This window comes from Macrobrachium rosenbergii, chromosome 2 (genome assembly GCF_040412425.1).
Source record: "Macrobrachium rosenbergii isolate ZJJX-2024 chromosome 2, ASM4041242v1, whole genome shotgun sequence".
In the NCBI taxonomy this organism is placed as follows: Eukaryota; Metazoa; Arthropoda; class Malacostraca; order Decapoda; family Palaemonidae; genus Macrobrachium; species Macrobrachium rosenbergii.
Window position 1 is genome coordinate 26,099,001 of NC_089742.1, and position 17,105 is coordinate 26,116,105.

A 17,105-nucleotide genomic window follows, 5' to 3' on the forward strand; every position below is an offset into this window, starting at 1 on the left:
TAACACTACTTAAAAAATATATAGGCAAAATAAAGTTAAAATTCATGCGTCCCGAGAGGAGAGGGTTCTGAGAGATAAGGACTACTATAATATATATATAAATATATATCCTAAAAGGAAATCTGGGAGGAACTAAAAGAGGTAAACAAGCAAATCAATATTTGCACAAAATGGCAATAATCAATAAAAGGCATGTTAGTAAAAAAACTTAATTTTTCTTTTAAAAATGACATATTATTCGTAAGAATTTAGACAAATGTCCAGAGAAGAGAAAAGAACTGAACTAAAGCAAAATACTGATGAAAATACCAAATAGAGAGACTTAATTTATAACAAACGCACTCAAGAGATGATATATGAATATAATTGCAGCAAAAGACGCAGGTCCTTACCATGCCGGGAGCTGACTCCGAAATTCTCACATTTCAATTATCGCAGCCTGGTTTCGGCAAATACTCGTTTAACGAAGATATCATATTACCAATCCAACATTAACGAAGCCTTTTGTGCGAATCAATACCCAATATGCAGTTAGAGACTTGCCAAAGCGCAAGCGAGAGGAGAGTACAATACATTCCATTACACTGCATTTTTAGCGAAAGAGGAATTCGTAACTTGGATTTACTGAGCATTTGTATTTTAATTTCTTATAGCAATAAGTCTGCCTTTTTATTTAATCACTGTAAGCACAGACATCGCCTAGCCATATTTTCGAACCTTTTCTCTATTATCTGTGAAAGAAAGAACAAAATAATGAAGATAATTTAAGAAGTAATTCTCGTTTGTCATACCTTTGGAATTCTCTTTTTGTTTGTTATTCCTTTGGGCCACGGTTAAATAAGACATAATGTAAACTGATCCTCGGTTTTGACATAAAACTGCTTTGCGAAAAAGGCCGAGTGACCATCTTCATGCATCAACATTCTTACTTGTCAAGACCAGAAAAGAATATAGATAAGAAGAAATGATGTCGATAGACCCGCAATTTACGATTGTTAGCACTTTCATTTCATCGCATCGCCTCTGAGAAAGCTTTACTATATAAACAGACAATCCAAAACACGCCACACAGACACGTTAAATGAAACAGCCTTATTACGTAAAAAAAAAAAAAAAAAAAAAAGTAACCAACCAGACTTTGAAACCAACATGAAACAAGTAAAAAATGCGCCAAAGTTTCTTCGGAGCAGACGAGTTTTCTGTACAGCGTATAATTAAAGCCACCAAAAGTAGATCTGTCTTTCGGTGGTCTCGGTATAATACTGTATGAGCGGCGGCTATGAAACTTTAACCGCAGGCCGGTCGTGGCATGTCCTAAATCGTTGCCTAACTCACGATTATGGCTCACTTTAACCTTAAATAAAAATAAAAACCACTGGGGCTAGAGGGCTGCAATTTGGTATGTTTGATGAATGGACGATGGATAATCAACATCCCAGTTTGCAGCCCTCTAGCCTCAGCAGTTTTTAATATCTGAGGGCGGACACAAAAGTGCAGACAGAAAAGGGCGGACGGACAAACAAAGCTATCTCAATATTTTTCTTTTACAGAAAACTAAAAATCAAGATTTTTTTGGCAAAGCACAACACCACCGGCGGTGGCAAATTTGGCCTTTGACCTGTTATCTCTTAGGTCAAATTCCTATTATATCTGCAACCTCCGAGTACGACCTAAACCCTAAGCTTCACCTCACTATGCACACGAGTTTTTTATTAGAAGAGTATGCAAGTCACATATTAAGTCCCAATCTATAATTTTAAAGTTACGGTAACAGGATTCAGAATGATTCATGCAAAGGACAATTATCTATTCAAAATAGATACCAATGAAAATATCAGATTTTCATTGTTTTCAGAAAGTGGAACAATACATGAAGAACAGCAAACTGTAACTATAAATATTAAAATAAAACACACAGACGAATAAAATAAAATTTTGTAAAGAAAAAATCTTTCAATCACATAAAATAAAATTAATTATATCAGTGTGTGGTAATACACAAACAACATTACTAGAAGAAAATGAAAAAAAGTAAAATTTCAAACCAACTTGACGTAAAATGCAGAACAAAACGTTTTAGAACAATAACTAAAATAAAAGGCAATGAACAAGGGAAAAAAACGCCCTCATAAAACCATGCAAAGCAGTGCAATAAAATCACCAAACATTAACAATAAACAATTTTTTATTGAAATAAAAACTTACAACATAAAACGAAAAAGGATGGAGAGGGATTCTACATCATAATTTTTTGAAACGGTTTTAATGGGTGGCGTCAGCCAAGCTCTCCTGGAGGCTTAATCGCATTTAAATGCAATAAAGCAAATCCTCGGCCAACTTGGATCTAATTCTAATACGGTCACTTTGCAGCGCCGGTTCCCTGTCCCATCCCCCTTCCCCAAGGGATCAACTAGCCCCCACTGCCCAAAACCCTCCAGCCACCACGGAACTGGTCCTCCGCACACATTAGGCTCGACAACCCGGAAATAGTCGCAGGAATTAACTGTGCATAAAATACGATTACCTTGCATGCGTGCCCCTCAAATTATTTATAAGGTTGGCACGCTTGCGTGCATTTTTTTACAATGAGAGAATGCTAGATATTGCGCAAATACACAACTTGATTTTAATTTTAGTAGAATGACAACAATGGATATTCCTTTAATGGTAAAAACTTGAAGGCATGAAACAAACCATCAAAACTTTTCTCTTTTTAATTTTTTTTCTTTTAGAGAATGAGATTTGCTGACCGGGAGTTCGTCCACCTTTTAATTATAAAAGACTTCTAATTAGGCAAAGACGTCTTAAAAGTTTGGAAGTTCAGATATCAAAATTATTTACACGAAATATTCGTCTTATGAATGTAAACACACACCAGTTTTCATATAGCATGTATAGAAATAAACAAACAAACAAACAAACATAGATAGATAGTAGAGACAGACAGATAGATATTTCAAAATGATAGTTGGACAGATCTGAACAATGGGAATAAAAAAATACCAAAAAATTTTAAACATGCTTTTATCAAAATTCACTAAAAATTAAAAAATAATACTTCGAGACATACCAGGATTTTCTTACAATTAATCATGTCTACAAAAATAAAAGCGTGGGCCCCAAACATGAAAGGAAATGCTACAAGAAAAGAATCAGACTTTTTATTTCTTTTAGCATTTCTTTCCATATTTGGGGCCCTCGCTTTTATTTCTGTAGACATGATTAATTGTAATAAAATCCTGGTGGGCCTCAAAATATTAATTTTTACTTTTTAGTGAATTTTAATAAAAGCATGTTTAAAATTTGTTTTTTTTTTTTTTTATTTTGCACTTTTCAGTTTTGACAGAAATTGTAACCGATTTCTGATTGTACTTAACGAAACTGATATCCGCTTACGGGGGAGGGTGAGGGAAGGGGAAGGGGAGGGGGGAGGGGGGGGAGGGGAGGGGAGGGGAGGGGAGGGAGGAAAGAGGGAAAGGAAGGTGGAGTAAGAAAGTGAGTGGAAGAGGAGGAGGGGGAGGGGAGGGAGGGGAGGGGAGGTGGAAGGGGAAGTGGCAGGATAGGGGAGGGAAGAGGAGGGAAGGGAAGGGAGGTGAGGAGGAGAGGAGAGGGGGAGGAGAGGAAGGAAGATGGAGGGAGGGGGAGGGGAGGGGCGGAGAAAGGAGGGAGGAAGAGGAAGGGGAGGGGAGGGGAGGGGAGGAGGAAGGGGGAGGAGGGGAGGAGGAAGGGGAGGAGGGAGGAGGAAGGGGGAGGGGAGGGGAGGAGGAAGGGGAGGGGAGGGAGGAGGGAGGAGGAAGGGGAGGGGGGGAGGGGAGGGAGGGAGGGGAGGAGGAAGGGGAGGGGAGGAGGGGGGGAGGGGGGGGGGGGGGGGAGGGGGGGGGAGGAGGAAGGGAGGAGGGGAGGGGGGGAGGAGGAAAGGGGAGGGGAGGGGAGGGGATGGAGGGGAAAGAGGAGGGGAGGGGTGGAGGAGGAAGAGGGAGGGGAGGTGAGGGGATGGAAGGGGAGGAGGCGGACATAGCTACATTAACACCTGATCGTGTGCTGTGGAAGGGGAAGGTGGATGGAAAAGGGAAGGGGTAGGGGACGGAAGAGAGAAGGGAGGGGATGGAAAATGGAAGGGGGAGGGGTTATATAGAAGATAGTCTCTACCGAGTCAAAGTTGTGAAAAATCCGAAGTTTCATAAAAATCCTGAGATACTGATAGAGGTCACTGTAGGGTCACTAAAGGTCACTGCTGACCTATTGATCAAGTAAGGTTGTATTGTTGCCGGGATTGAGTAACCTCGCAAAATTTCAAGTCCATGGGACGAAGGGAACAAGTCGAAAATTGAGTTACAAGATTTGAAGACAGAGACAATCAGACAGACAGACGCAGAAGTCAAGTTAAATAAAAGCATAAAAGTGGAGAAAACCGTTGTCATTTCTCATTTTCCTTTCTCTTCATTTTTCTAATAACCGCCTGCTCATCTTCCCAACTATTCCATTAAAGAAAATACTTTAAACACTCGCATTCCTTCCCAAAATTTCTGTCAAAGAACAGTCACTTTCTATACAATATATAGTTCCTCTTTGGAGGAGTGGTAGAGCTTTCGACTGGCACGCTGTTGGCCCAGCGTTCGACTCTCCGAGCCGCCAAAGAAGAATTAGAGGAATTTATTTCTGGTGATAGAAATTCATTTCTCGTCATAATGTGGTTCGGATTCCACAATAAGCTGTAGGTCCCGTTGCTAGGTAACCAATAGGTTCTTAGCCACGTAAAAATAAGTCTAATCCTTCGGGCCAGCCCTAGGAGAGCTGTTAACCAGCTCACTTACTTATACAATATATTCGACATTAAAAAACTAACTTGCAATTATTAAAGTTAACTTAAACATAGGGAATGACCCATTGATGACATTATTCACTCAAGGTGTATTATAAGCACCATGAGAGAGTGCGTGTCAATGAAATACTCCACTTGCATATAGTTAATCCAAGTTAAGTGAATGATTCAGTGATGAAATGCACCTCTGACAGTTAACCAACAATAGGGTTATGAAGACATTATCAGTGAAAGCGAAATAACACTACAGACTCACTGTAAATTGTGCAAACGGTTCAAGTACAAAATGTTAATGACTAGGAGCTGTACCTAGAAAGAATAAAATATTTATAAGATTATCCATTGATTGTAATCTTTATGCTGAATGAGTAGGTGATAACATAATCCAGTGATTGCAACCTAATAAACAGTAACAGTGACCACTGATAACACACCGATAACAAGTTAAAAAATTCTTTACTGGTAACAAAACTTGAATACGGTGGAGGATGCAGTGGTGCCTTTATCCACTGGCGTTTCAGGTAGAAAAAATTATTCCGTATTGTTCATTCGCAATGGATCATAACGTCCATTTTTTAGCAAAGTGTCGAATATGCATTTTCTTTTTTTTTTTAGTTTTCTGCATCGACGGTGATTTTATCATTGAGTAATTGTTTCAGCAGTGTCAAATCTGTCTCTTTCACCATCCAGAATGTACGGTGAGAGAGAGAGACTTGATACTTAGCTAAAACAAGAGGTCAGTGACAAAAACACCGTCGATGCAAATAACTCAAAAAATTGGAAAAAAATGCATATTCGACAATTTGCCAAAAAGGGGACGATAAGTCAAGCGAATGAATCGGTAAAATTACCCAATTATAATGGATCATAACAAGAGTGAATAAAACAATGAAGACACTTTTACGTGTTTTCTCACTCCCTACTAATCTCATCGGAGTCTAAGAAGCAAAACAAACAAGAACACTATACAACTATTTATCAAAATACACAAAGCATAAAAAGAGTTGAAAACGAACCTGCTAATTATATATCCTGTCTCTGAAAAGCTCATTATTTTCATTAAGGATTCTTGTTAAAAGTTAATTATCAGGGGAGGGGAATGCATAAAATAGTTAACGCTTTCTTTTTTACAAAACCGGCCCCCAAAAAATATTACCTGAAAAACATGCTGTTGACGATGTTAAACTAGAATTAGTTTTTTCCATAAGATAATGAAGCTCATTAAAATTCCGCGTTAGTGATTTCGTCCCTAATTAACATTAATTATAGCTTAACAAAAAATGATTTGTGCTGGAATCTACGATTTCTTCCTCCGACGAAAATGAATTAAAGCTAGACAGTCAAAGAAAATGATCTTTTCTCTTTTCCAAGAGGAGACTCGTAAGGGTGTTAGCCCTCCAGTTGTCAGCAAATCCTTTAGGATGAGGATGCTGGTCTAATATTCTTCTTTACCCAGGTTGTTACCAAGTGCAGTCGAAACAGGTATTAATTCTTACCCTGTCTGTTACCCAGTGCAGTCGAAACCGGTAATAATTCACTGCTTATGTCAAAAGAAGCACAAGGAGGATAATCTTTCTATCTCTCACTCGTGTGTGTGTGTGTGTGTGTGTGTGTGTGTGTGTGTGTGTGTGTGTGTGTGTGTGTGTTGAACGTGAGAAGCCCATCACTATTACTATTATTCAAAATGTTTTTGCATTCATATGGACCATAAACAATTTTTTTTTTCTTAAGGCGGAAGTCTATTGGATGACCAGTTCGAGAGAGAGAGAGAGAGAGAGAGAGAGAGAGAGAGAGAGAGAGAGAGAGAGAGAGAGAGAGAGAGAGGGGGGAAATTTTGGGGGACATCCCCAAAGGAAAGAAAAGTCTTGCCTCGAGTGAAAAAAAGGGGTTGTTTATTTGACAAGCGATAAAAACATTATAGTATAACAATATAAAGATGAAAATAATGAAAGACAGAAAATATTAGAAAAATAATCAGACAGAGTATTGTAAGCATGAACTTACAAGAGTTCAAGCGTAAATTAAATATATAAAAATGAAATCATTCCTCTCGCCAGTGCTAAAAACCATTGCTTTTAAATTATCAAAAGAATGAATTCAGCAGAGGTTAAAAGTTAATCAACGTGTCAGGCGATTAGGCTGAATGGAATGAACCATTGCCTCACTTTCTGGCACCTTTTTAGGTTGAAGAGAGTGAACCATCGCCTCATTTCCTGGCATCTTTTTAGGTTGAGTAGAGTGAACCATCGCCTCACTTCCTGGCATCTTTCTAGGTTGAGGAGAGCAAACCATCGCCTCACTTCCTGGCATCTTTTTAGGTTGAAAAGAGTGAACCATCGCCTCACTTCCTGGCATCTTTTTAGTTGAAGAGAGTGAACCATCGCCTCATTTCCTGGCATCTTTTTAGGTTGAAGAGAGTGAACCATCACCTCACTTCCTGGCATCTTTTTAGGCTGAAGAGAGTGAACCAACGCCTCACTTCCTGGCATCTTTCTAGGGTGAAGAGAGTGAACCATCGCCTCGCTTCCTGGCATCTTTTTAGGTTGAAGAGAGTGAACCAACGCCTCACTTCCTGGCATCTCTTTAGTTGAAGAGAGTGAACCATCGCCTCACTTCCTGGCATCTTTTTAGGCTGAAGAGTGAACCATCGCCTCACTTCCTGGCATCTTTTTAGGTTGAGGGTGAACCATCGCCTCACTTCCTGGCATCTTTTTAGGTTGAGGAGAGTGAACCATCGCCTCACTTCCTGGCATCTTTCTAGGTTGAAGAGAGCGAACCATCGCCTCACTTCCTGGCATCTTTTTAAATTGAGGACAGTGAACCATCGCCTAATTTCCTGGCATATTTTTAGGTTGAAGAGAGTGAACCATCCCCTCACTTCCTGGCATCTTTTTAGGCTGAAGAGAGTGAACCATCGCCTAATTTCCTGGCATATTTTTAGGTTGAAGAGAGTGAACCATCGCTTCACTTCCTGGCATCTTTCTAGGTTGAAGAGAGCGAACCATCTCCTCATTTCCTGGCATCTTTTTCGGTTGAAGAGATTGAACCATCGCCTCACTTCCTGGCAGAGTGAACCATCGCCTAATTTCCTGGCATATTTTTAGGTTGAAGAGAGTGAACCATCGCTTCACTTCCTGGCATCTTTCTAGGTTGAAGAGAGCGAACCATCACCTCATTTCCTGGCATCTTTTTCGGTTGAAGAGATTGAACCATCGCCTCACTTCCTGGCATCTTTTTCGGTTGAAGAGAGTGAACCATCGCCTCACTTCCTGGCATCTTTTTCGGTTGAAGAGAGTGAACCATCGCCTCACTTCCTGGCATCTTTTTAGGCTGAAGAGAGTGAACCCGCCTCACTTCCTGGCATCTTTCTAGGTTGAAGAGAGTGAACCTTCCTGGCATCTTTCTAGGTTGAAGAGAGTGAACCATCGCCTCACTTCCTGGCATCTTTTTAGGTTGAAGAGAGTGAACCATCGCCTCACTTCCTGGCATCTTTTTAGGTTGAAGAGAGTGAACCATTGCCTCACTTCCTGGCATCTTAGGTTAAAGAGAGTGAACCATCGCCTCACTTCCTGGCATCTTTTAGGCTGAAGAGAGTGAACCATCGCCTCATTTCCGGGCATCTTTTAGGTTGAGGAGAGTGAACCATTACCTCACTTCCTGGCATCTTTCTAGGTTGAGCAAACCATCGCCTCATTTCCCGACATCTTTAGGTTGAAGAAAGCTAACCACCGCCTCATTCCCTTCATTTTTAGGTTGAAGAGAGCAAACCATCGCCTCACTTCCTGGCATCTTTTTAGGTTGAAGAGAGTGAACCATCGCCTCACTTCCTGGCATCTTTTTAGGTTGCAGAGAGAGTGAACTACTGCCTCATTTCCTGGCATCTATTTAGGTTGAGATGAGCGAACCATCGCCTCACTTCCTGGCATCTTTTAGGTTGAAGAGAGTGAACCATTGCTTCACTTCCTGGCATCTTTCTAGGTTGAAGAGAGCGAACCATGGCCTTATTTCCTGTCATCTTTTCGGTTGAAAAGAGCGAACCATGGCATCATTTCTCATCATCTTTTTAGGTTGGTTGCTCATTCCGTCATCTTTCTAGGTTGAAGAGTGAACCATCGCCTCACTTCACTTTTTAGGTTGGCATCTTTCTAGGTTGAAGAGAGCGAACCATAATTTCCTGGCATCTTTTTCCTGAAGAGGAACCATCGCCTCATCTTTTCAGGTTGAAGAGAGTGAACCATCGCCTCACTTCCCGTCATCATTTTTAGGTTCCGAGGCATCGCCTCACTTCTGTCATCTTTTCAGGTTGAAGAGAGCGATCCATCACCTCATTTCCTGGCACCTTTTGGCATCATTTTCCTGGCATTTTTTTTAGGTTGAAGAGAGTGAACCATCGCCTCATTTCCTGACATCTTTTAGGTTGAAGAGAGCAAACCATCACCTCACTTCCTGGCATCTTTTTAGGCTGAAGAGAGTGAACCATCGCCTTTTCCTGGCATATTTTTAGGTTGAAGAGAGTGAACCATCGCTTCACTTCCTGGCATCTTTCTAGGTTGAAGAGGCACCATCTCCTCATTTCCTGGCATCTTTTTCGGTTGAAGAGATTGAACCATCGCCTCACTTCCTGGCAGAGTGAACCATCGCCTAATTTCATCATATTTTTAGGTTGAAGAGAGTGAACCATCGCCTCCTGGCATCTTTCAAGGTTGAAGAGAGCGAACCATCGCCTCATTTTGGCATCTTTTTCGGTTGAAGAGATTGAACCATCGCCTCACTTCCTGGCATCTTTTCGGTTGAAGAGAGTGAACCATCGCCTCACTTCCTGGCATCTTTTTTTGAACCATCGCCTCACTTCCTGGCATCTTTTTAGGCTGAAGAGAGTGAACCAACGCCTCACTTCCTGGCATCTTTCTAGGTTGAAGAGAGTGAACCATCGCCTCGCTTCCTGGCATCTTTTAGGTTGAAGAGAGTGAACCATCGCCTCACATCTTTTAGGTTCGAACCATCGCCTCACTTCCTGGCATCTTTTTAGGTTGAAGAGAGTGAACCATTGCCTCACTTCCTGGCATCTTCTTCGGTTAAAGAGAGTGAACCATCGCCTCACTTCCTGGCATCTTTTTAGGCTGAAGAGAGTGAACCATCGCCTCATTTCCGGGCATCTTTTTAGGTTGAGGAGAGTGAACCATTACCTCACTTCCTGGCATCTTTCTAGGTTGGAGAGAGCAAACCATCGCCTCATTTCCCGACATCTTTTTAGGTTGAAGAAAGCTAACCACCGCCTCATTCCCCGTCATCTTTTTAGGTTGAAGAGAGCAAACCATCGCCTCACTTCCTGGCATCTTTTTAGGTTGAAGAGAGTGAACCATCGCCTCACTTCCTGGCATCTTTTTAGGTTGCAGAGAGAGTGAACTACTGCCTCATTTCCTGGCATCTATTTAGGTTGAGATGAGCGAACCATCGCCTCACTTCCTGGCATCTTTTTAGGTTGAAGAGAGTGAACCATTGCTTCACTTCCTGGCATCTTTCTAGGTTGAAGAGAGCGAACCATGGCCTTATTTCCTGTCATCTTTTCGGTTGAAAAGAGCGAACCATCGCCTCATTTCTCATCATCTTTTTTAGGTTGAAGAGTGCGAACCATCGCCTCATTCCCGTCATCTTTCTAGGTTGAAGAGAACGAACCATCGCCTCACTTCCAGGCATCTTTTTAGGTTGAAGAGAGTGAACCATCGCCTCACTTCCCAGCATCTTTCTAGGTTGAAGAGAGCGAACCATCGCCTCATTTCCTGGCATCTTTTTCGGTTGAAGAGAACGAACCATCGCCTCATTTCCTGTCATCTTTTCAGGTTGAAGAGAATGAACCATCGCCTCACTTCCCGTCATATTTTTAGGTTGAAGAGAGCGAACCATCGCCTCACTTCCTGTCATCTTTTCAGGTTGAAGAGAGCGATCCATCACCTCATTTCCTGGCACCTTTTCAGGTTGAAGAGAGCGAATCATCGCCCCACTTCCTGGCATTTTTTTTAGGTTGAAGAGAGTGAACCATCGCCTCATTTCCTGACATCTTTTTAGGTTGAAGAGAGCAAACCATCGCCTCACTTCCTGGTATCTTTTTAGGTTGAAGAGAGCGAACCATCGACTCACTTCCTGGCATCTTTTTAGGTTGAAGAGAGCGAACCATCGACTCACATCCCGGCATCTTTTTAGGCTGAAGAGAGTGAGCCATCACCTCACTTCCTGGCATCTTTTTAGGCTGAAGAGAGTGAACCATCGCCTCACTTCCTAGTATTTTAACACTTGTCGCAAATAATTATTATTGTCGCAAATAATTATTATTATCGCAAATTATTATTATTATTATTATTATTATTATTATTATTATTATTATTTATTATTATTATTATTATTATTAAAATAGTTCAACCAGACCAATGAGCTGATTAACGGCTCTCATAGGGCTGACCCGAATGATTAAAATGAAAATGGTGTACCAGGTCTAGGTCATTGGCCAAGCACTGGGACTAAATGAATAACGACAATGAAATTTTTAATATAAATATGCAAAAATCATACACTTCCACACTGAACACACGCACACATTAAAGACTCACGTTTCCATCTGCACAATAAAAAGAATAAAACTAATGATAAAATTCAGAATAAGTTAAGAGTTTTAAAATTCGTATTTTTTTTTTATTTTATTTATTAAATGCCCCATGGGTTTTTGTCGCAAACTCTGAACACAGTAGCCCTAAGTTGACGGCAACACCGAATTCCCCGAGTTTTGGTTGTAAAACTGAAGCAACGAATCGTCGTACTCTGTTGGCTTTGCCTTGACAGTCCTACAGTGCACGAAAACCAGTATTTTTTGCAGGTTCGGGCTCGTTTAGCGGCGCCTTACCGAAACTGAGTAACTTCTCAGTGTCAAATAAGGTGCTCATGTGGCATCACTATTGACACACTCATCCTGGTCTTCAAAGGTCAAATTCGTTTGATGTATAAAAATAATCCTGTTTCTAACCCTTTTCCAAAGACTAAGAGTGCACAGTCAAGTTAATTCAGGGTTCAAAAACAAAGTACAAGTGAATCTACAGTTACGCATCAAGGTAAAATACCTAGTGCTGAAAGGCATGTGAATGAAGAAGTTTCAATTCCCTTCATAACAAAAAATTAGTTTTATGGGCACCTCTTTCTTCCTGGAAAACACAGGCAAAATCATTTAACTTTTAACATATCTTGCATTACAGCTTTTATTAAATGATCGTGTTAAGCTCATGCTCAGTGTTTAATAATCTTGACCCTTATCACGGCAATGATAATGATAGAACACTAATACTCGAAGTCAGTAATAATATCATGGCAATTGTCTTCTCAATAAAAATGAACCATTGCTTAAACAAGCATAACGACTGTCGATCATAATTGCTTTTATCATATCAACAATTAATTAAAATAATTATCTCTTCTCAGAATAATTATCACTGCTTAAATAAAAACTAATAATTAAAAGCATCATTATTCAATCATTATGAAGTTCATTTTATGAACAATACTAAGCTCATTTCGCCGAAATGAACGATTGTCACCACATCAACAATAATTACTTTGAACACTCCAATAAAAACGAGTCGCGTCATATCGGCAATAACAATTCTCTGCAAGCTGAACAAAAGCCTTCATTTGGTCATTTTAAAAAGTGAAAAGGATTGAAATCTGTCCGTTAATTAACTTTCGTTGCTACTGGCCAAACCCACGGCTTGCTGCTTCAATTGCTTTCAACAGTGCTGATTAAAAATTATACTTCATTTAAATTTTACTTGTGACCAGAACCGTGAACAGAGACTAGAAAGTAAACTGAGAAATGACGAGGACTTTCAGATGAAGCTGGAATCACGATGATACCCAGCGGTGTTCTGTTTAATTACCACTGACGGAATCAAATGGCAGATTATTAATCGCGAAAGACATTTATCAACTCACTAAACTACTCTTCAAAACACTGCCAGGCAGTTACAATAATGAACAACGTTCTTGTTCTTTGGACGAAAGATGAATATATCTGAAACCGATTTTACATATCTTGACACACAATACTGAGGATGAGGGTACTGCGGGACAAATGAAGAGCCGTCAGATACATTATTATTATTATTATTATTATTATTATTATTATTATTATTATTATTATTATTATTATTATTATTATTATTATTAAGTGAAAAAACGAGTTCTTTACTTCGTAAAATATTTTTCGCTCCATGATAATAATGATGAACACTGATGGCATTATCATATTGTTACTTCTGACCACAAGTGTAAAGAACCCTTCGTAGTTCAACATTATTACTACTACAACCCATAATAATAATTGCTTATAGCAAGGATCAGAGATCGGAAGGCAATTCTTCTCCTATCGATGCGCATGCAAGCAGGGTTCATGAGATCTGCAAAAGTCTCTTGGAAGGCGACAGTGACTCATTTCTCTTCCTTCTGAACTTTTTTCCTCTCCAGAACTCATTCCGTTTCCTTCCCCTCCTACATCCCATCTAGCAGCTTGCGTTGCGTAAAAATGATGTTTTCTACTTGTTCAACAGCAGTGTCTAATTTTGAACTGTAATAATGAGGGCGTTTTGGTTGGCTGAAACAATGGTAATGTCTCGGATGGGTGAAAATAATACAGTATTTAGGTTGGGTGGGGAGATTCCAGAAGTTCACAGCAGACCTTTTATATTCCATTAAACTCCTTACCACACTTCCAATCACCATTAGCCAAGAGACCATGTTAGCAAATGGTCGGCTTTATCTCAATTTACCTATAGAGAGGATTACAGGAAAAACATACTAGTTATCTTATTTTACCTATAGAGAGGATTAAGGGAAGAAATACTTATCTCAGTTTACCTACAGAAAGGATTAACAGAGGAGGAAATACTAGTTATCTCAATTTACCTATAGAGAGGATTAACAGAAGAGGAAAAACTAGTTATTTCAATTTACCTACAGAGAGGATTACAGGAAAAACAAATATTAGTTATCTCATTTTACCTATAGAGAGGATTAAGAGAAGAAGAAATACTAGCTATCTCAATTTACTAATAGAGCGGATTAAGAGAAGAAGAAATACTAGTTACCTCAATTTACTAATAGAGAGGATTACAGGATATCAAATATTAGTTATCTCATTATGCCTATAGAGAGGATTACAAGAAGCAGAAATACTAGTTATCTCAATTTACCTATACAGAGGATTACAAGAGCAAGTACTAGTAGCTCAATTTACCTATACAGAGGATTACAGTAAAAACAAATACTTATCTCATTTTATCTGTACGGGAAAAACCAATATTACTTATCTTATTTTACCTACAGAGAGGATTACAGGAAGAATATTAGTCATCCCAATTTACCCATAGAGGAGATTAATGGAAAAATAAGTAATAGTTATCGATCACGGTTTTTTTACCCACAGAGAGGATTACAGGAAAAACAAATTACTAGTCAACTCAATTTACCTACAAAGAGGATTAAGAGAAGAAGAAATAGTAATTATCTCAATTTACCTACAGAGAGGCTTAAGGGAAGAAATACTAGTTATCCCAATTTACCTATACAGAGGATTACAGAAAAAACAAATAGTAGCTATCTCATTTTACCTATAGAGAGGATTACAAGACCAAATACTATATTCACCTACAAGGCTTCAGCAATATCAATGATTAGCCAAGAGCAAATCCAAGTGGCGAGCAGGATTTGTCATCGTCCCCTTGTAATCTCATTTTATTATTATTATTATTATTATTACAGGATAAACAAATTATTAGTTAATTATTATTTTATTAATTATTCGATGGGCAAGGCGGTTGTTAGGACAGCAGCTTGGATTTCTTCCATTTTCTTTAGGTGTCTAAATAAGGCAGCTGGTTCAGATCCAGTCTATAGCTCGACCAGTCAGGGAGAATACAAAAAGACAATCCATTTTGTTTATCCAGGTTTGAGACACCTGTTTGCGCATTATGTCACTAGAAGTAATCAACAGCAATGATGGTTTGATTTAAAAAAGCAAATTGTTTTATTTACAGTTAATAACATTGTTATTTTTCTTGGTTTTTAAATCATATAACACCCTAAACTCCAACATCATCTAAAAAACATAACAGACGCCAAGCTATTATTTCTTCAATATCTCAAATGTCGACCGATTTATAATATGCGCAAGGAAACTCCTTGAAATCAGTTTGGAGAACATATTGTTATAATCACTGTGTTAATAGATATGTTTTGACAAATAAAACATTAACAATACATAATTAATTTACAAAAGTCACTCAAAAATGTTTTGCAATAATGTTCTCATGGTTTCCGTTCACCTACCAAAATGACTGTTTCTAACAGCTTTGATATTTACAAGTAAAAACGTAATTTTCTTATTCAACTTTGAGTTATTAATCTTACGGTTAACAATATAAAAGCACAAAATGGTCAGAGGGAAAATTCATATTACTGGAAAATGACGAAACATTTTGAAAAATTTCCATTCAGATGATTGGGCACAAGAGTCAAAGAAGAAAATATATTTTCTCCAGATAAAAGCTATTATTGACTAATAAAATATTGAATATTCATCAATGAAATTATATATAAATAAAGATAAAAGTTGTTTGAAAAACCATTATTGTTTGTCAGTAGTTATCTCAAACCAACAAAACAGGAAAAACAAATTACTAGTCAACTGTTATACAAAAGATTGGGAAGAAATAGTAATTATCTCAATTTACCTACAGAGCACCACAATCATTAGTTATCCATAAGACTACAGAGGATTACAGAAAAAACAAATATTGCTCATTTTACCTTAGAGGATTACAAGACCAAAACTATAACCATACAGAGAGGATTACAAGAGCAAATACCAGTAATCTCAAGAGAATAGAGAGAAATTACATGATAAAATTCATTTTAAAAGCCTCGATGGAGCAGGACCCCAGATTATTGCACTATTGTCCACAGGATCATCGACGGACTTTGATCACTGAAGACACCTTGCGATTATGTCCTAATCAACCGGTGTTGCTGATTAAAAAAGCAAAACATTACAGCTTACACCTTCAAGTTGCTGCTCAACATCATCCGTAACAGGCTACATGAGACCATGTCGACCTCGCTGCTGGGAGAAAGAAACACTTCAATCATAAAGTCACTCAAAAATGTTTTGCAACATGTTCCAGAAGTTTTCATTCACCTAGCAGTAATCTGTTCTTTTGATATTTACAAGAAAACGGGTTTGCGTTAGACTTTGGTTATTAATCCAGTGGCCGATGAAAATTCTGTAGCCGGAAAATGACGAAACATTTTGAGACGCAGATGGCGACACAAGGCAAAGAAGAAACTATATTTCGAATCCAGATAAAAGCATTGGCTAATAAAAATTGAATATTCATCAATTTATATATAAATAAAGAAAAGAATTCAACCATTATTGTTGTCAAAACAAAACAGCATAACTGTTTCGTCACTTGACCGATAAGATGGGCAACAGACTCAGCGTCACCACAATCATTTTGCATAAGACTAATGTTTTATTGTAGATATTGCTCAGCAGCAGCGTAAATAAAACAACCATGTGATCAACAACAGAGAGAATTAGGAAATATGATAAATTCATTGTAAAATGTGGAGGACGACCCCATTTTGTTACTTTTTGATGAATCGGATGATCACTGAAGGGGCTCCGCCTAACTCCCCTGGCAACCGGTGTTGCTTATCAACACTGTTTTCCCTGTTATTGCTCAAACCATTTTACAATTAGACCATTATAAGAAACATTATGGAAGCACAAAGAACAGAGGCTAGGTTTGCAGGTAATCCAGATGATTTTAGAGTCATCTTTTGCGATGAGGAGGAGACATTCTCCACTGATGAGCATGGTAGTCTTCTTCACTGCTGGCATTTAGCATTAACTAAATTAATGTTGAACTTCTTGCTAATTTTAATTCTTTAGAAACTTAGATAATAAGAAATACAAAAATGGCGTTATATATTCAATTAACTTCATAAGAGGCATCAAAATGATAGGCCTAAGTAGCAATGAAAGAAATGAGAAATTACACATAACGGCATTTATATATATATATATATATATATATATATATATATATATATATATATATATATATATATATATATATATATATATATATATATATACTGTATATATATTTATTTATATATGTGTGTGTCTGTGTATGCGATTATAGTCTATGTATTACAAAAATAAAAGTGAAATCTGTTA

The 17,105-nt window shown here is 38.5% G+C and overlaps 1 protein-coding gene across 1 annotated transcript; it reads right to left on the reverse strand.

Annotated features, from left to right (window-relative positions):
* Positions 1–10,381: 10,381 nt before the first annotated feature.
* Positions 10,382–11,087, reverse strand: LOC136842660 (uncharacterized). Its single transcript, XM_067110292.1, has 2 exons — positions 10,961–11,087; positions 10,382–10,827 (listed from the first exon to the last, which is right to left on the reverse strand). The coding sequence occupies exons 1-2, from the start codon at positions 11,085–11,087 to the stop codon at positions 10,382–10,384; spliced, it is 573 nt and encodes a 190-aa protein (XP_066966393.1).
* Positions 11,088–17,105: the final 6,018 nt, after the last annotated feature.

Bases quoted from the DNA above. Each gene is read 5' to 3' on its own strand.
- LOC136842660 (XM_067110292.1), bottom strand. From the start codon at position 11,087: ATGGTTCACTCTCTTCAGCCTAAAAAGATGCCAGGAAGTGAGGTGATG. The intron at 10,828-10,960 runs GTGAGTCGATGG...AAAAAATGCCAG, and splicing joins ACCTAAAAAGATGCCAGGAA to GAAGTGGGGCGATGATTCGC.